The sequence below is a fragment of the Amphibalanus amphitrite genome, unplaced genomic scaffold (genome assembly GCF_019059575.1).
Source record: "Amphibalanus amphitrite isolate SeventyFive unplaced genomic scaffold, NRLGWU_Aamphi_draft 001883F_arrow, whole genome shotgun sequence".
NCBI classification, from domain to species: Eukaryota; Metazoa; Arthropoda; class Thecostraca; order Balanomorpha; family Balanidae; genus Amphibalanus; species Amphibalanus amphitrite.
In genome coordinates this window covers 53,470-74,118 of record NW_024883376.1, presented here as the reverse complement: position 1 = coordinate 74,118, position 20,649 = coordinate 53,470, and the positions used below count along the sequence as shown (strand labels likewise).

Here is a 20,649-nt window from a genome sequence, read left to right as displayed (position 1 = left end):
CAAATATGCATGCTTTGACAACTGATTCGGAAGGTTGGAAACCAAACCCTTTGCTGTATCTCCAAAAATATTTGCCCATACCGATTTTCGTCGCTCCGTCAGCTGCCGGAGGCTGATAAAATGTTACCAGCTTTCAAGCTCTTGTAGGGGAATCCCCTGCAGTTTCTGCGTCGGATTTAAGTTCGACGAGCTCCCCAGCAACATCCGCTTCTCCCTGAAATCCGACAGCTTGCATCGACACCATCCGTGAGTATTGTGTAGGTCTTCTCTGGCGCTAACTCCTTCATGAATGACTGGCGCCGACCTCCCAAGCACCATTTTCCTTTTCAAAACAACCCAATTCCTGAACAAATGGGAAGTGCCAGGGGCAATTTTTTCGCAGCATATCGTAGCAAAATGTGTCGGCCATCTGTTCCTCAGACACATTTTGCAAATTTTGCAAAACCCAAACGCTCGTCATTCCCCATGCCAAGACCTTCGCTGGGCTCCGGAGTGTTTTCCTCAGGAGAGGTTCTGCTATGTAAACGGCCAAGACCTGTCCATCGTGCGGTTTTGTCCGGATTTTGTGTGTAAAAGAAAGCTATTTGCTCCAGATCTACCTCTTGATACTTCGTAAGATAAAACTTAACATTAATTGACACTTTTGGAGGGTCACTTGTCCTCGGCATTGACGATTTTCGTGTTATTTTCCCAAAAAATTAGCGTTATAGATATTATAAACAATTTCAAATGATATTTTGTCTTTATTTTACTATGACCTGCAATTTTTGAAACTGGGTAACCTCTGTCTGTAAGCTTCTAGTCAGTTTTCAGTAGTTAGGACTGCATTTTCAGCTGCTTTCCGGAGCACGAGTCTGCTGCCGTACAAGGGTCGTTCAAAACGCTGTTAGTCTCGCATGGTTTCGTCATTCAAAAAATTTAGCCAACGTTTTTATTAGATGATCATCATGTTGTACTCATCCCCGCCGACACTTTGCCATGCATCATTTCCGACCTAACTATTCCCATTACTCCTGAAGCAGAGAGTTTCTCAGCCGACCCGATTTTGCGACCTCCATTTTCATGCCTAATCAATGGTCACAGGTGAACCCTTTTTGTGAGCTCATGAAGGGTCGAATGCGCTTGAAAACAATGAAACTGCTAAAGGAAGGTTGTTACCAACCCCCATTCAAAATTTCGATTGCTAATTTCTTGTTGATTCAGAATTATTGACAAAAAAGCATGGCTGGTACCTGTAAACGAACTTTTGAGACACCCTGTACATAAACCTGGTGATTCCGGGCTAATATGGCAATAACGCTGGCCCGGCTGGCCCGAACTACAAACGCCTTAAAAGGCTGGCATTATGGCTTCCAGAGTCGACTGGCCTGCAACCATCCAAGCACGGCCACCCTGCTTCGAACCCTGCGGGATGAGGAGGACACGGGACGCGCAGAGCTGGACAAGCTTATCCGTGGCCTGGAGCCAGGGCGGCGACGCCAGTGGGTAGTGCTGGCAGCAAGGGTGCAGCGTATAGTCGACTACAGAATGATGATCCACTTTTCACAGGCAATTATTTGCCTGGAGTGGTAGGCTGTGCCGCATCACACGGGCTGAGTTCACAAATTATAGTTTTGTCCCAATGCTCACAAACGGCACAACTTCGCGCTCCGGTCAACTGATAGCTTCTGAGGAGTGGAACATCATTCTGTAGTCGACTATACAGTGGAGCGCCGACAAGACGGCGAGCTCAGTGTTGCGGAGCTAGTGCGAGGGATCGCGCACATAACTAACTAAAAACGACTAATTGACATTCCGTCAAACTGGCATTTCGACAAATTGACATTTCGGCTAATTGGCAGTTCGGCAAATTGACATTTCGACTAATAGACTTTTCGGCAAATTTACATTTCGGCTAATTAGAATTTCGGTAAATTAGCATTTCGACGAATTGACATTTCGACTAATTGACATTTCGGCAATTTGACATTTCGGCAAATTTACATTTCGGCTAATTAGCATTTCGGCGAATTGACATTTCGACTAATTGACTTTTAGGCAAATTGACATTTCGATTAATTGACATTTCGGTAAATTAACATTTCGGCAATTTGACGTTTCGACTTTTTGCACGTCGGCAAAAGGGCATGTCGGCAAATTGCATTTCGACTTTTAGCCCTTCGCCTTTTTGACACGTCGGCAAAAAGACACGTCGGCAAAATGCATTCGACATATTGACATTCGGCGAATAAGCATTCGGCAAAACGCAGTTCGGCAAATTGTCCTGTAACCCTCCGAAACTACTGGACGGATTCGCAAAATTCAAAGAGTCTTTGATATTTCTGTCAAAACTGTCGAGGGAATGCTACCTAATTTCATTGACCTCGGGGTCTCCAATAACGTCACAGGTCAGGTCAAAGGTAAAATGTTTCACCGCTTATGGGTCTTCTAGGGAATGCGTTATAACATCTAGTAAAACGCATATGTTGCTAAGTGCTAAAACTGAGGTCACTGATACCAGATCATGTCGCAGAGGTTAGGTCACCAAGGATCAACACATGAACCCAATTTTACTAGGGCCGTGTGATGCAAGTTATATGGTCGATTTTTTTTTTCATTTCCAACTCAATGGTACTGGTTAGATGACCATCAGGGACGGCTTAGGTTACTTTATTGTCTAGGCCAGGTCAAGGTCAGGTCAAAAAAGTCAAATTTTAAAGTTAATGTTTGGCATAAAAAGACACCTATTCGATCCAGCCCATCACGGGGAATCCAATGGTGGTCTTAGTTTTGTACCTACTACATGGTCTACAACGGCTAAAAATTGAGTTTGAATATTTGACGTCATCAATTTTGAGCAGTTTTTTGCCATAATTTTGCAAAAAAAAAAAATAGAGCTACCGAGCTCAAATTTGGCACGGTAATAGCAGACTGATAGCTCTATAACATGTATTCCTGTTTTTTTTTCTCAAATTTTTTGATTTTTTTTAATTTTTGGGAAATATTTAAAAAGTCGTTTTGTTTTTATTTTGGGAGTAAAAAACAAAACTTGATTTTATATCCCTCGCCGGGCCTATTGGTTTTCTACATTCGCCGCGGCCAAGGGGGGGGGGGGTTGGTACGACTCCCTCGCCCCTTCGCCCCTAATGGAGCTAGAGCGTCGCGGAAAAAACGATCATGTGCGCCGTTACGATACGCAGCGATTGGTACCCGAATTTAAGGTCTCAGGTCAACCGGTGACCTCTGAGTTCAGGTTAAGTGGCCCAAGACACGGGTTCGGTTTTTGGTAAATAATTTCGCAAAAAAATGGTCGTAGAGACGCGATTTTGGCATCATCGTGTTCGCCACGCTCAGGCGCGTCGAATGATATACTTTTTGTTTGGTTGAGGTCAACTTAAGGTGTTGACCTCGGGTCGGGGTCAGGTCAGAGCCCCTCAGGTCACTCAGGTCACGAAGCTGGTCGAATAAGGTCATATCGCATATCATTCGATTCGGCAAGTCTTCCTGAGTCCATGGGTGGCTTTTCCGACTCTCTAGCTCAATTTGATCAACAGTTATTGAAGAAAAAATCCTATGACCCTAGCGACGTCATAAATGACGTCACGCAAGGTCAGCAATGCAAAACTGAAGCATGGAATCTTGCAAGGAGTACATGAAATCACGATTCGATTCGCCATATATAGTTTTAGATCATTACCGGCGCCAAAATAGTGCAGTTTCAATATTTCCCCATTGACATACCTAATGATGAGGTCACATAACCGATCTGACCTTACATGACCTTTAGGAAAAATCCGAGGTATACAAGTTGTGAGACCTCAGGAGGATACCATGGTATCCTCCTGAGGTTACAGGAGGTGCACCTCCTGTAAGTTTCATCTTCCTATGAAAGTTCCTCTGGCACTGAGGACGGTGCGAAATTGCGGCGTCTGAGGATCGTGCAGAGTTTCACTTGTGACGTCATAGGTCAGTGACTTGACCTGACCTGAAAATGCGGTTGGTGTCAAAAGATCTGGCTTGGTTCAAAGGTCAGGTATGCCAAGTTTCAGCTTTCTATCGCCGGCGTGTCCCGAGCTATCGCGAAAAAACTCATGGGGGCGGCACCCGCCCCCCCCCCCTCTTCGGCCGGCGAGGGATATGTCATTCGACGCGCCATGGCGCGAGGAATGCAGTGGTGATAAAGTTTGTCCTCTAGCTATGAAATGTAAAAAGTATTTTTTAGGGAACTTCTTTGGGAAAATCAATTACGTCAGTTAAAAATGCATTACCCGTTACGTCAGTTTTAGCAGCGTAGAACCTTTTAATGGGAATAATACAGTGGGTCTGTAGTCTCTCCCCCACCCCCTCCGGGCCCCTGTGCAGATGATTCCGAACCTTATCCATAAAAAGATATTGGAAATGATCCAGGGAATCGGTTCGCCCTTCTAAAAATCTATATTCTAGCATGCTCAGCTTCTGTAATGGATTTATCGGTGCCTTAGACTCGACTTCGACCTCGGCTTCCAAACCGACTCCGACTCCGGTCAGAGCTGTCGACTCCGACCGACTCCGACTGCGACCTCGCAGCCTTGCTCAGAGGCACACGTGGCCCCTCCATGATAAAATCGTTGCAGGTCTTTATAGGCCTGCCGTAGGGATGGTCCTCAAAGTCGAAAGGGCCCTTTCGACCAGAGACTGTCATGGGCCCCTGGACACCGAGGGACACTCAGAATCCAGTATGGGGCTGTTGAGGCCGGCGGAGGTCCTTAACACGCGCACTGCAGGGGGGGGGGGTTGTTTTCAACCCCTCCCTCTGGTTTTTTTCGCTGTAACTCAAAAACAAGTGAAGCTAAGACTTTGAAACTTTGTATAGCTGTTCATCAAACAATTTTACATCACCACTGAAAAAATTAGTGTTAGGTCATGCAAGGTCAGGTCACCAGGTCACGATAAGTGACCTCACCTCATAAAAAGTTTGACGCTGTGCTACATCCACACCATTTGACTGAATGCTATGAAACTTTCAGAAACATATTAGGAGACTATAAGGAACATTTTGTTTATTTCGAAATTTTTATTTATGTGACCTTAGGTCAGGTCAATTTTTGGGGCCCGGCATGCAATTCAACGGTCACTAACGGTTTTTCTTCAATAACTTTTAATTGAATAGAGATAGAGACTCCGTTCGACGTTTATCGTGTTTGTCTCGTCAATGCGGATCGAATGATATGCAACATGACCTATTTCGGTCAGGTCATGACCTTGACCTCAGGTCAACTTTTGAACTTGACCTTTCGAGGTCATATTATATACCATTCGATGCGCCTTGACGAGCTAAGAACGATGGTGTGTGAATTATTTCTCTATCTCTTTGGGAAGAAAAGTTATTGCAGAAAAAGCATTTCCGGAAAATTTGCAATATTGTTCTGACATTACATGACCTCTATAGGCTGAACCGTTGACCTTAGGTCAAATCTGAGAACAGCTCAGCGAAAGACCGTTTCAACAGCTATCGAATGTTTTTTTCGCAATTTTCTAGCTCATCTAGTTCCCGAGATAAAGCGGGAAATATGGAGGGATGTCGAGATCGCTAAAAATCGCAACATTTTGAGTTTGGTGACCTCTGCTGACCTCGTTTTTGACCTGACCCAAAAATGATCTTTGTATTTCTTGTAGATCTCATCTCAACCTATCCAACGCCGTTTACCGCTTGTCGCTACGTTGCGCCGTTTTCGAGATCTCAGGGGGGGGGGGTTTGTTTTCAACCCCCCCCCCCCCCCCTGCAGTTCGTGTTCGGCTCAGACCCGCTGCAGTGCGCGTGGATTGCCTTAGTGGCTCTCAAAGATCTGCGCCCGAGCCTTAAGAATCAGCAGTGGAAGATCGGAGTGGTGTTCATAACTCATAAGTGCCGTCCTGAGGGCCCTCAGAGATCGGTTTGGGTCCCTCGGAAGCAGTGGCGTAGCCAGAAATCAGCGAAAGGGGGGGCCATGGTGCTCGAGGGGGCGACTTTTTCCCTTGAGAGGGGCGCCATTGTCAGCTAGTGAAAGGGGCTGTTTTTGCCAGTCTTGCCTTCCATGGGGCATCAGTCTAAAATATAACGTCATTGTTAAATGTTAATGCATGACTTACTAGTTGCAAAATACGAGTATGAAAAACAGGTTTCGCTGATTTTTCATATCCAATTAATCCAATTTGCAGCCTAGTGTTTTTTTTTTAACCAAAACACCTTGATCTTGATAAATATTTAGCACGAAATAGGAAACGATCTAAGGCTTCGGACATTTTATTCCCAAAAATAAGCATCCATGCCAATCCGAAACGGTAAAATATACGTTGCTCAATAGACACAATCTTTATTGTATGCAAAAAAATATATATACAAGTTCACTGACTGATCCAAAGTAAAAACGGTGGCGCTGCGCGACGCCGTTTTTCAATATTCGTGAAAAACCTAGCGAGGGGGGGGGCGTAAAAACGCCCCCCCTTGCACGGCGCGGGTTTATGGGAGAACATTGAAATGCTCTTCCTCTGAAGAACGAAAACACCCTTAAACATCGGGATACAGATAAACATGGCACATTTACTCGGAAAATTTCACTCGTGATGTGACCACTTTTATGCTACTGAGGTCATCTCAGGTCATAAAAGGACTCCGGTAGGACTTGGACAATAACTTGATAGATATATGGTAGAGCAATGAAACACCTTATATAATTATTTTCCTTCTCGAAAATACGGATCGACTAATATGCAATATGACCTTTCCCGGTTAGGTGATGACCTTCACCTTAGGTCAAATTCTCAAAATGCCCTTTTAATGTCAAATTCTAGTTCATTTGACTGGTCTCGAAAAATGGAACACGAAGCCGGTTCACCCACGCCTTGCTGGGGAGGTTGAACATCCCTCCTGCAGTTTTTCGCGAATGTCCCAAACACGGCGGCGCGAAGCCCCGCCGTTTTTGGCACACCTTATTATACATTTGTTCTACATATGTTGTGAAAATTTCAGACCCAGGTCGCTTAAGGTCAGTGTCAGTTCAAGTGACCTCACTACATCAAAAGTTTCAATGTCTGCTAAAGCTACACCGAGGGACCGATCGCTTTGAAACTTTCAGAGAATAATAAGAGCAACATCATGTACAAAATGTATATCATCGAATTTTGATATCAATGACCTAAGGTCAGGTCAATTTTGCGACCTCCCCATTGGGAGTCAATGGGAGAAATTTGAAAGTCGTCTTATTGTTTGATGGTGCCTCACTCTATTTGTATTTTATGTAATTGACGGAACGCATAGTAATTTTATCTCGCGCAAAAACACGCTGATGGAAAATTTGATGTGCAGATTTGAGGAGAATAAAGACAGTCGGTTTTTGGATGAAGTTAACCGTCTTTTATATTCTATTTATTTTTTATATTACAAGCTATTTCGGCCTTTTTCCTTGTATATACGGGTGGTAAAATGGCTCCAAAGAAACGTAAAGCTAACGATGACGAGTATATCGATGCGATCGATGATTATTCCGGCAAGGAAGACGTCGTACGGTGGCTGAACCGAACTGAAATACTGTGCGAGCTGCAGGGCAGTGATATCATGAGGATCCTGCCTCTGAAGCTGAAAGGTGACGCATTCACTGTTTATGCACAGTTGCCAGCGAGAGATCGAACGTCGTACGAGTCGGTGAAGGACGCACTGCAGTCTGCGTTTGCGCCAGATCCCCTTGGGGCGTATGAAGAGTTTGTGGCTCGGAAGCTCAGACCAGGTGAAGCAGTGGACGTTTTCCTGGCAGACCTCCGGCGACTGTCCACACTTTTTGGAGGTGTTTCAGATCGGACCCTTCTGTGCCCTTTTATCTCTGGTCTTCCACTAAACGTGCGTGAAGCAATCGGCGCCAGCTATCGAGTGCAGGACCTGAGCATCGAGAGCGCCTTGAGCAGTGCCCGACGGGCCGTGAAGAATGACCCGGCGATGGCAGCCGCGGCGGCAGGAGAGCGCCTCACGCAGGCACAGAGAAACAATCACGAAACGACGGCTGAGCCATCTAGAGCTGCGAGACGTGTGACAAGACGGTGCTGGGTGTGCGGCGAACCCAACCATTTGGCGTCTCGGTGCCCCGTCCGTTCGGGAAACGGCGTGGGAGATGGTGTGTCAGCGCCGGCGTCATCTCCCGCGCAGTGACGGGTGGCGCTCTGCCGGTCGTAGACCTGACTGTTGACGGGCACAGGTGCCGAGCTCTGGTGGATTCTGGCTGCACAGAGAACCTGGTTTACAAGTCTGTGTGTGAGGCGTGGCGGCCTCAGAGAACAGCGGTAACGTCGATGAGTGGAGACCCGTTTTTCTCCAGTGGGGTTGGAACTGTGCAGCTGAGAACGTGTTCCGGGCAGTCGGCGAATGTTTCTGTGCTGGTTCTTGATGACAAACCGATGGGTGTCGAGATGGTACTCGGAGTGCCCGCCATCTCGGCTCTGGGTGGCGTGATGATTGCATCCCCCTCTGATGTCAAGTTCTGTGGGAAGCCGACTACGCCGCCCACTCCACCAGGCCTTGAAGATGAATTGGTGGTGGACACGCCCGATTTCTCAGTACGGTTTGATGCCGACCAACGAGCGTGGACGATGTCGTGGAAGTGGGAAGATGAAGCTGAGCCAGCCAGTCTATCCAGCAGTGTGCCTGAGTATGCAGTGTCAGCAGAAGCCAGGCAGGAATTTGAAGCCGAACTTCAGACTTGGATAGACAATGGATGGCTAATTCCATACGATCAGTCCGTCTATGGCCCTCCCCGTGGACTGTTGCCGCTGATGGCTGTGGAGCAGGGAAGTAAGTGCAAGGTGCGACCCTGTCTGGACTACCGTCAGTTGAACAGCCACGTACCTGCGCACACAGCAGAGGCCGACGTCTGCACAGACACGCTGCGGAGGTGGCGCCGCCACGGTAAGAATCTCGCCGTGGTGGATTTGAAGCGAGCTTACCTGCAGATTCGCACAGACCAGCGCCTCTGGCCATTTCAGACCGTGATTGTCGGCGGACGGCGTTATGCGTTGACGAGGGTCGGGTTCGGATTGAACGTGGCCCCGCTGATGATGAAGAAGGTGGTGCAAGCGGTCCTCAGCCAAGACGCCGATGTGGAGCGCGCCACAATACCGTATGTGGACGACCTGTGTGTCGATGAGGACATTGTTACGGCCGATCGTGTAGTGGAGCACTTCTCTAAGTACGGCCTGGAGTGCAAGCCTCCAGAGAGAGTCCAGGACGGAGCACGGCTGCTGGGCCTGCGGGTTGGAGTCGCAGGAGACGGTGATCTCCACTGGACTCGGGATAACGCAGTCGGTGCCCCTCCTGACGTCATGACACGCCGCGCTGTGTTCTCCTGGTGCGGACGTCTGGTGGCGCACATGCCAGTGTGCGGCTGGCTGAGGCCGGCGGCGGCCTGGCTGAAACGTCGAGTCAATGCTGTGACTCACCACTGGGACGATGTTACCGACGATCCAGAGCTGCGCGAGCAGATGATGTACGTGGCTAAGCGGATGGTGAAGGATGATCCAGCGCGAGGTCACTGGCACGTCAGTGGAGACAGTGCTGTCGTGTGGACGGACGCCTCCTCTGTGGCGGCGGGAATCGCTCTGGAGACGCAAGATGGAAACATCATCGAAGACGGATGCTGGCTTCGAAAGGATGAGACGACTCACATAAATATGGCAGAGCTCGATGCCGCCCTGCGAGGCATCAATCTAGCTATCGCCTGGGGCATGCGAGTCATCGAGCTGAAAACGGACTCGGCCACTGTTCATCGCTGGCTCGACGATGCATTAAGTAGCCGAGCACGTCTCCGCACTAAGGCCCACGGGGAAATGCTGATACGGCGCCGAGTCGACATAGTCAAGCAGTTGGTGGCCGAATTCAACCTGCATCTGACAGTGACTCTGGTGAAGTCGGCGGACAACAAAGCGGACTGCCTCAGCCGGGTTCCCGCTCAGTGGCTGCGCGGTCCACTGAACGGAGAGTCCGCTGGGACGTGTGGTGCTGCGGTGAATGCTGAGTGCACCAGCGGTGATGAAGATAGCTCCAGCACGAGCAGTGATGGCGGCGATGGCGTCGGGGCAGATGGGACCGAGGACGAAGAAAGAGGACGGCGAGCAGCGGTTTGCGAGGTGCACACCCGCGCAGGCCATCCTGGAGTACGGAGAACGCTGTTCTTCGCTCGGCGCGAGATTTCTCCGAACATTACGAGGAGAGAGGCGCGTGCTGTCGTGTCCCACTGTGACGCATGCAGGTCTATCGACCCAGCACCAGTTAAGTGGAAGCCTGGGAAGCTGGAGGTGAACGAGTCCTGGACTAGGCTGGCGATTGACGTCACGCACCACCAGCGCAGTCTGTACCTGTCTGTGGTCGACTGCGGTCCTTCGAGGTTCAGTTTGTGGAGATTGCTTCGAAGGGCAGATTCAGCGCACGTCATTGAAGAGCTGCATCGAATTTTCAATGAACGTGGAGCTCCAGAAGAGATCCTGGCGGATAATGATACCGCCTTTCGCAGTCGGGCGTTTGCAGTGTTCGCGGCAAAGTGGAAAATTCGGCTGAGGTTCCGCGCCGTCTACCGCCCAAGTGGAAATGGTGTGGTAGAGAGGAATCATCGGACCGTGAAGGTCATAGCCGCAAGAACAGGGTGCACCGTTGGCGATGCCGTGCATCTTTACAACGTAACACCTCAGGACGGACAGAGCTCGGCTACGACACCAGCCGGACAGATCTACCGGTACTCGGTCAGGGACAGCGTGAGGACAGTCACTGGCACTGGTGGTGATCCAGCGGACGGCAGCGGTCCGGAGGGCACGGACAGCGCCTACACTGTCGGGGACGCCGTGTGGGTCCGACAGCCTGGATCACGCTGTGGTGATAGGTCGCAGCCGGGTGTTGTTACCAGGGTGCCGTCACTTCATATTGTGGAAGTGGACGGGACCCCATGGCACGTTGGTGATGTTCGGCACCGCAGTGAGAGTGACCCTTGAAGGTCAGGGGGTGGTGTTTGATGTGGGGTGGTTCGGCACCGCAGTGAGAGTGACCCTTGAAGGTCAGGGGGTGGTGTTTGATGGTGCCTCACTCTATTTGTATTTTATGTAATTGACGGAACGCATAGTAATTTTATCTCGCGCAAAAACACGCTGATGGAAAATTTGATGTGCAGATTTGAGGAGAATAAAGACAGTCGGTTTTTGGATGAAGTTAACCGTCTTTTATATTCTATTTATTTTTTATATTACACTTATTTAGACGGAAGTCATCATAAACACTCTAAAACACTGAATTACTAGTATCTTTGACACACTGAACATGAAAATGGCTCCCTTGACCCCTTTTTATGCCCCTGAGGTCATCTCAGGTCACCAATGGTATCTGACTGTTTTTCGCGAATAACTTTTGATAAGGGCATACTAGAGCGGTGAAAACATCTTAATTGTGTTTGGCTCGACGATACGGATCGACTGATATGCAGCTTGACCCTTACCGGTCAGGTCATGACCTTGACCTGAGGTCAACTTTTCAAGTTGATCTTTCAAGGTCAAGTGATAGTCGACACGTCTTGACGAGAGGAACACGATGCTAGTAAAAGAACGTTCGTGCAAGGTTTGAGTCAAAAGTTATTGCAGAAAAAAACTGTTTCAAAAAAATTGGCTATTTTGTTACTTTTAGTCCCCTGCAGGCAAAACCGTTGACGGTAGGTCAAATCCGAGAAAATTACTCAGAAAGAGCGTCAATAGGGCTATCAATCTGCGGCTCTGCAGCTTTATTAGCTTCCGAGCTGTGCGTCAAGTTGTTTAAAATTGTCGACATCTGACTTACAAATCGGCGAATTTTGGCCTTCAATGACCTCTGGTGACCTGACCTTTGACCTGACCAAAAAAGTGACCAAAGTGATTTCTTCCTTATTTTCCACACTCTTTCGAACGCCGCCTTTTCCGTATCGCTACGTGGCCCAGGAGCCGAGTTAGAGAGGGTTGGTTGTTCAACCCCCCCCCCCCCCCCCCAGCAGGGCGTGGAATTCCAGGACCCCAGCAGGGCGCGGGTTAAACTTATCTCGTGCAGGTCTGAAGATAAACGTCCTCCGCGAAAACGTATATTTTGAGGGTAAAACGTTTATCTTAGGTCAAATCTGAGATAATTAATCAGAAAGAGCATAAAAAGAGCTATCGAATGCGCTTTGCTGCTGCGCTGTAGCTCAATCTGTTTCTGAATCCTGACTTTTGCGCCGTTTTGTCGAAAAAAAATGTCAGATCGGCGAAGTTTGATTTTCGGTTGTCTCTGGGGACCTGACAACCGAAAATCAAACTCTTCGACCAGTTCGATCTAACCTTAAAAATGATCTAAGTAGTTTTGTAATAGTTTTTGACGCTCTTTCGAACGCCGCCTACTGCGTGTCTCCACATGGCCCACAAGCTGAGTTAGAAGTGGGTGTTCAAACACCCCCAGCAGGTTCAATTAAAAAAACGCGTACGCTGGGGGCGGCACCGCACTGCTAGGCGGGGGCAGCATCGCAATGGGCGGCACTGCGCTGAGGGGCACCACTTGCATTGAGGGGTAGCATTGTACGGTGAAGGGGCGGCGTCGTCCCATTGAGGGGCGGTATCGCAACGAGTGGCGGTGGCACAAACGAGGCTGCCTCATAAGAAACGCTTGGCACATCCTAGCCCAGCTCGGCGACCCCTGGCTGCTGCATCTTGAAAAGGGCCCTTGGTGTCGATGAGAAAGCCCCATTGTCAAATAATTACCTAGCGTCAGTGGTTTCGGGGGGGGGGGGCGCTATCGATCTTGAATGGGGCGGGGCGACTGAAGTCTCCATTCAGATGGGCGTCCGTGACTACTGGAGGGCGCCAACGACCTCGGATAGGGCGAATGTGATCTTAGGAAGGGCACCGGGTGCTCTAGATGGGTGCGATGCTTGGATGGGGTCTCTGCTGCATTCAGTAGGGCGTCGGACGCTCTGGAGGGGCGCCATTGATCTCGGATGGTTCGACTGGGATTTTCAGAGGGGCACCAGTAGTTTCAGAGGGGCGCCATTGATCTAGGATGGGCCGACTGAAGTCCCGTTTCAGGTGGGCGCCAATGGCTCTTGAGGGGCGCCAGCGACCTCGGATTGATGGTACGACTGTGATGTTTAGAAGGGCGTTGAAGGCGCCATTGGGCATGGATGGGGCCACTGTTGCCTTCAGCAGGGCGCCGGACGCTCTTGATGGGCGCCTTGAGCTTGTGTGGGGCGACTGTAGTCTCAGGGGCGTTGTCTTGGATGGGGCGAATGTGAGTCTCAGATGGGCGCCGGGTGGTCTAGAGGGGCGCCATCAACCTTTAATGGGGCGACTGCTCCGTTCAGGTGGGTGCCAGCGACTCTACAGGGGCGCCATCGACCCTGGGGGTTCGGAATTTCTGGTTTCCGGAGGGGCGCCCTTCATAATTGGGGGCTCAGGTCCTATTTCGGGGTGCCCTGGAGAACATTGGGGTGTCCAGGCACCCCCAAAGAGATATTGAGTTCGATCCCTGTCTGCACATCACTTTTTAATTCATGTTCCCTCTGTAAAACGGCATCAGCCTATTCGGCGCTAATTGGGGCGCCATCTGGGCGGCTGGGCGGAAAGGGGGGGCCATGGCCCCCATGGCCCCCCCTGTATACGCCACTGCTTGGAAGCTACCGTGGGTTCCCTTCTTAACCCGCGCCCCGCTGGGCTATTCAGCCATACGCGCCCTGCTGGGGGGGGGGGGGGGGGCAGATTCTGCCCCCCCCCCTGTCTAACTTCCGAGCCGATGGTCGTAGAAAGACGGGGAAAACGGCAATCGAAAGCTCTCAACAAGGCGGATCTTAAGAGCCCAATTTTGTTTGCTTAAGTAGGTCAGAGGTCAGGTCAAGGTCAGGTCTAGGGTACAAAATGCAAGTTTCTACATTATCGGCCTTGCACCGTAGTTGCCGAAGAATGGACTGAGACTGATTGCCCAAAACGTGTTCTTAGGCTACTAAGACAATATTCGTTGCATACAATATCATTCAAAGGTCAAGGTCAAGGTCAGGTCAGGTCAGGTCAGGTCACCAAAAACAAAATATAGAAAAGGGCATGTGCGACACATGTTTTATGGGTCATTTTATTCATAGAATTCAATAGGCACACTCAATAAGTGATATGAACCACCTCTGGATGAATTTTAGGTCAAGCTCAGGTCAAGGTCATCTCAAGTGAGGTCAACTTTTGAAGTTGGTTGTTAAGGCCTAAAATGGTGTCTATCTGATGTAGTTTATCACGGCGAATCGAATGGTGGTATTTTTGTTTCCGTACAAGGTCTAGAACTTCCCAAAAAATTCATTTTCAAAAATTTTCTGTGTCGTGACGTTATAAAATTTTGAATAACTCCCACATTTTTGAACCGATTCTTCTGAAAAATGGTATGTAGGTGCACATAGACCACTTCTCTGACTTATATTCCTTTTTTTCGATACACTCAAAATTTTGGATTTTATAATTATTTTCCCAAAAAAGTCAGTTTTTTGAAAAAATGGGCCAAAATCCAAAATTTTCAAATAACCGAGATAGCCATTTGATAGACAAAGTTAAAGGGACTATCCCACCTTCAAAAAAGTACCATTTAGGATTCGGAAATGTTACTCATGATATTGTGACGAATTCTGCAAGTTTTTACGCGTTTTCATTGTATACTTTTTGAGATATTGCGACTTTTATATTTCATCGTGACGTCATTTAGATCGGATCTGTGACGTAATGAAGGATTTACTTCATGTCAATGTGGGGGAAATTTGGCATCAAATATAGGTATTTGCTCTCAAATATGACGCGGCTCATACAATAACAAGTGTCTCTGATTAGCTTATTCGTAAATCAAGTGAAACTTCACATGCGTGACAGGCGTTCAAAATGCAAATGACGTCATCAAATGGCCGTTAATAGTTAAGAGATAGGGCCTTAGCTAAGGCCCACTTTTCAAATGAAGGGAACGAATTTCTTTAACACCACGAAACTGAGGATATTGCGACCAGGATATATAGTGGTTTCTGAACCTGGCCGCCAACTTGGCTATCTCAACTCAGAACTAATGCAAAGGTGGGACAGTCCCTTTAAATCACGTATAACCTTTTTGTTACGTCTTGATTCCTTTAAAAATGAAGATGTTAGCGGCGTTTGAAATTTTGCCGTTTTTGAGGCGAAAATGGCGAACATGACGTCATTAAAACGTCATTTTCTCAAAAATTTCCCGACGGATTACGCTCAAATCTTCAGGGAACGTGTCAAATTGATATATGATAAGGTACTGAAAGTTTGACGTCGCTGGCGTAACGCGTTTAGAAGTTATTGGCGAAAACGGGAGGGGGGGGCAGATTCTGCCCCCCCCCCCAGCGGGGCGCGGGTTAAAGTTCAGTGGGACTTTTTAGGAGCCTACGCACAGCTCTCGTTAGTCCTGTGGCACTTAAACGCCACTCGAGCATGTCGCAGACCTTTGGCCAGAGTTGGAGAAGACCCCGACCCAAACCCGATTTTTTTTCGAGCTAGGTCTTGACACTAAAATTTCGTGTCAGCGTACTAGACTGGTGAAAAACCAATGTAAACTTCGGCTAACACCAGTTATGTAAGGCATGGATTGTATCAAAGTTTTGATATGTTCGAGTCTGGAGTCGAGGTCCTGAAGATTTTGGCAACTCTTGTCTCTCACTCCGACTCTGGCTGGGACTGTCGACTCCAACCGATTCTGACTTCACAGCCATTCTTGAAAGCTACCCCCATTTTTTTCGATCCTAAAATGTCATCGGATCTGCATCGATCTCAGGGGGTGCCCGGTCAGAGGTTGGGGGTGGGGGCAAGCTGCCCCGCTTGCCCCCCCCCCCCCCCGTGGCGACGCTAATGATCACTGTCATTGATCTGTCTGGATTCAGTTGCCTCGCCATTAGTGGCTGGCGCCTTCCTCGCCATCCTGATCTGCTTCCATTACTCTTTTCGGTCGGTCCTGCCCAAACACTTGAGTGTCGCTGGCATGTGAACGAAACCAGAGGACATCGCGGCAACATCAATCGTTTTCTCATATCCATGCACAGTGTACACAATGTCTGGCCGAGTGTGGCGATGAAACGGACAAACACGGCCGGGCCCGAGGGACGTGACGTGACTGAGACGAGAGGGGCCGCTCTGCGCTCCGGGGACTACCCCTCCAGTGTGCCCCCTCCATCTGCGCGCCAGTCGCGGTCCATCCTGGTGGGGTACCACTGCCACCATGTGACCCCGACTAGGATAGATGTGTCTGGGACACGTGACTGCGGCCTCTGCACCCGCACGGTATAAAGGGCCTTGCTCTGTACGCGCTGCCTCAGCGTTGAGTCGTCCTTCGCGGGCGGTGGTGGAGAGGAACGGTAGGGCACCGTTCCAGCCTGGGATCCCGGGATATATACCGCCGCACGCTGTAACTGCCAGGTCAGTGATGGGCGCCGTATCTTATGAGGTGATTGGAACAAATGCAAATAGACGGCCTAAATCGGTAAATAGACATTTCAATGCAACGTTCCTTAACCCGCGCCCCGTAGGGCTACCGGCGGACCCTACCACCCGTAGGGGGGGGGGGGCGTTTCGGCCCCCCCTAAGATCTCGGAAAGTTACCGGCCGATTTTCAAAATTCAAACGGCGTTAGATAGCCCCACCTGGGAACTACCTTGTGACCAAATTTCATTGACCTAGGTCAAACCGATGACGTCACAGGTCAGGTCAAAGGTCAGATTTTCACCGTTCACAGGCATTTCAAGAAATGTGTTGTGAAATCGAGTAAATTGGTAATTCATTGAAAACCATCGATGGTACATTGTTCGTCAAACACATACTTTGCTATCTGAGGTCACTGATACCAGGTCAGGTCACAGCGAGGTCAGGTCACCGGGGTCACAATATGAAAGTGTCGTGTGATACATGTTTTATGGTCCATTTTACATGACAAATGCGATTAGGTGGGTTAGGCAGCCTTTGGGGCCAGACTAGGTCACGTTTTGGTGAAGGTCAGGTCAAGGTCAGGTCAAATTAGGTCAAATTTCAAAGTTAATATTTTTGCATAAAATGGGTATCGATTCGATGCAGCTCGTTACGGGGAGTCTAATGGTGGTCTTTGTTTTGCTCTACGAGGTCTAGACTTGCCAAAAATTGAGTTTGAAAATTTGACGTCATCATTTTTGAACAGTTTTTTCGCTATAACTTGGCCAAAAAACGAGGTATCGATCTGAAATTTGGTATGTAGATAGAAGACGGGAGGTACTATCACATATATTCCGTTTTTTTTCGAAACTCAAAAAACTTTTTGGATTTTTCGGCTAATATTTCAAAAAAAATGCTTTTTTGATTTTTGGGGGTCAAAACTCAAAAATGTCAAAAATCCTAGATAGCAGTTTTGTAGCCCTGTCAATTCTACACCTTTCATGTCTTGATCATTTTTCTGTATCGTCAAAGCTGTAGGCCTGACAGGTCTTCTCGCGAAGGTTTTTTTCGGTCGAAAATGACAGAACATGACGTCGTTCTGACGTCATTTGTGGCCAACCTATCATAGCCTCTGGAAAAATTTTTGGTCAAAATGTGTAAAATTGATGCCCGGAGGGGTCCTGAAAGTTTGGTGGCGATATCTCCAGCCGTTTAGGAGATATCGAACGAAAAGGACAGGGGGGCCCCGTAGGGGGGGGGCCGTTTCGGCCCCCCCCCCCCTACGGGGCGCGGGATTGAGTGCGATATTGGGGCAGCACTCAAAATTAGCATGTGTCCAGTTACGACACTTATTACCGGTTGCCTTGCAGTTCTGGAGACATCTACTTAGGGGTTCTGAATTGGTCCCCATCAGAAGGTGTACCAAGTGAAATGCCTCATAAAGCCGGCACCGGTAACAGGTTACATAGATCGATGGGGTAAGTTCACCGATTGACGATTGACTGGGTGTCGGGTGAAAATAACGGTGAGTTTCGGGCGGTGTTAGTTTCGTATGTTTCTTACGTAGTTATACATACATGACAGGCTCCACTAGCCGACAGGACAGCTGATTATTTGTGATCATTCCCTGTTGGCTCAGCAGGTGCAGGCAACATGAGGACCGGTGCTCTGCTGGTGCTGCTGGCGACTGCCGCTGTCGTGCTGCCGAGAGCAGCCGACGGTCTATCCCCTGTCACCACCGCTATCACAGGTAGGGTTGGGGTGCGAGCATAACGACGTGAACGGTGCAGCACCGTCTACCCATGGGCGCCGCCACCGGGTGGGGGGGGGGACGGGGGGACGCGTCCCCCCACTCTCAGAATGGAAGGGGGACGCCCCCCCCCCAAACACTCATTGTTATCCTACTCGAAATTTGAATTTTCAAACTTCAAGATCATTCGAATTTCTTTCGCTTTTGTCAGGTCAGAAACGTTAAGTACAGGGTGTCCCATAAGTTCGTTCTCACCTTATATTTGCATGTAAAACAGAGTACATTGCGTTTTAATATATTTATGACCCCTCAATGTGCTCCCCATTTCATAGACAAACACGTGAATACATGCTGCGGCATGCCAACCGGCATGTTTGGCAGCATAGCAGGCTTGAAGTTAGCCCAGACTGACTTGACATGTGCCGTGAGCTCCTCGAGGCTGGAACAGCGCTTCGCTTCGACAAGCCTCGATTTCAATATTTCCAACACATTTTTATGAAATTTGGATCCGATGAGTTGCCTGGGATGTGATCTTGCCACAGACGCCTAAAACAGTCTCCTGGCACTGCTTTTAAGCTTTGCTTGACCTCTGCACTGATGCACTGTCTTGCTTGAAGATGGGCCTACGACCTCCCGGATGCCATTTTCTCCTCCAAAAATGTGTTCATACTTGCGGTTCGAGTTAAGCTAGAAGGCTGAAACTCCTCCTACAGGGTGTCTCAAAAGTTCGTTGACAGGTACCAGCCATGCTTTTTTGTCAATAATTCTGAATCAACAATAAATAAACAGTCGAAATTTTGCATGGGCATTGGTAACAACCTTCCTCAAGCAGTCTCATTGTTTTCAAACGCATTCGACCCTTCATGAGCCCACAAAAAGGGTTCATCTCTGACCATGGGTCAAGCATGAAAATGGAGGTCGCAAAATCGGGTCGGCTGAGAAACTCTCTGTTTCAGGAGTAATGGGAATGGTTAAGTCGGAAATGACACATGGCAAAGTGTCGGTGAGGATGAGTACAACATGATGATCATCTAATAAAAACGGTGGCTAAAATTTTTGAAGGACAAAACCATGCGAGACTAACAGCGTTTTGAACGACCCTCGTACGGCAGCAGACTCGTGCTCCGGAAAGCAGCTGAAAATGAAGGCATAACTATTGAAAACTGACAAGAAGCTCACAGACAGAGGTTACCCAGTTTCAAAAATTGCAGGTCATCGTAAAATAAAGACAAAGTATCATTTGAAATTGTTTATAATATCTAGAACGCTAAATTTTTGGGGAAAATAACACGAAACTCATCAATACCAAGGACAACTGACCCTCCAAAAGTGTCAATTAATGTAAACTTTTATCTTACGAAGTTTCAAGAGGCAGATCTGGAGCGAATAGCTTTCTTTTAGACACAAAATCCCGACAAAACCACACGATGGACAGGTTTTGGCCGTTTACAAAGCAGAACCTCTTCTGAGGAAAACACTCCGCAACCCAGCGAAGGTCTTGGCATGGGGAATGACGAGCGTTTGGGATTTGCAAAATTTGCACAATGTGTCTAAGAAACAGATGGCCGACACATTCTTTTACGATATGCTGCGAAAAATTTCCCCCTGGCACTTCCCATTTGTTCAGGAATGGGGTTGTTTTGAAAAGGAAAATGGTGCTTGGGAGGTCGGCGCCATTCATTCATGAGGGAGTTAGCGCCAGAGAAGACCTACAAAATACTCACGGATGGTGTCGATGCACGCTGTCGGCTTTCAGGGAGAAGCGGATGTTGCCGGGGTGCTCGTCAAACCTAATTCCGACGCAGAAACTGCAGGGGATTCCCTTACAAGAGCTTGAAAGCTGGTAACCTTTTATCAGCCTCCGGCAGCTGACGGAGCGACGAAAATCGGTATGGGCAAATATTTTTGGAGATACAGCAAAGGGTTTGATTTCCAACCTCCCGAATCAGTTGTCAAAGCATGCATATTTGTCTAGTGTGCACACAGACACAAAAACCTTAGATTTTTGGCCGGTTCTTATATGCTTTATGGGCATGGGAAATGTGTATACGAACTTTTGAGACACCCTGTAGATCTTCTTGGAGAAGCATTCTGCGTCCCAACACTGTTTCTGGAGTATCAATCGAAACCTGCTCAGCGTCTGGACGCATATTACCCCACATTACCGTGACCCTGGCCTTTTGCATAGGAATAAAGCGGGATGACACGTATGTCCGTCAAGACAGCCCATATTCAGCCCAGATTCAGCCCAGATTCAGCCCGGATTCAGCCCAGATTCAGCCCAGATTCAGCCCGGATTCAGCCCAGATTCGGGACATCTCCGATCAAGCTGAAACTCGCACACAATGTAGGCCATGACATGTCCAATCCACAGTCCGAGTCATTCGGCGGCACTCCCAGTCGTTTGACCTACAGAGGTCAGCAAAGGTCAAGTGGCCCAAATTTGCACAGCAGATTGTGGCCCACCCAGTAGAGCTAGAGCGCTAAAAATGACACCAATCGAC

At 48.6% G+C, this 20,649-nt stretch overlaps 1 protein-coding gene across 1 annotated transcript; it reads left to right on the top strand.

Annotated features, from left to right (window-relative positions):
* Nucleotides 1-1,287: 1,287 nt before the first annotated feature.
* LOC122375611 lies at nucleotides 1,288-10,757 on the top strand. The gene is made up of 3 exons (XM_043355118.1): nucleotides 1,288-1,481; nucleotides 8,184-10,369; nucleotides 10,666-10,757. The coding sequence occupies exons 1-3, from the start codon at nucleotides 1,288-1,290 to the stop codon at nucleotides 10,755-10,757; spliced, it is 2,472 nt and encodes an 823-aa protein (XP_043211053.1).
* Nucleotides 10,758-20,649: the final 9,892 nt, after the last annotated feature.

Excerpts from the sequence above, each read along its gene's own strand:
- LOC122375611 (XM_043355118.1), top strand. The coding sequence starts at position 1,288 with ATGGCAATAACGCTGGCCCGGCTGGCCCGAACTACAAACGCCTTAAAA. Across the intron at positions 1,482-8,183 it reads GAGCCAGGGCGGCGACGCCA|GTGCCGAGCTCTGGTGGATT; the intron begins GTGGGTAGTGCT and ends TGACGGGCACAG. Across the intron at positions 10,370-10,665 it reads CTGCGGTCCTTCGAGGTTCA|GACGGACAGAGCTCGGCTAC; the intron begins GTTTGTGGAGAT and ends GTAACACCTCAG.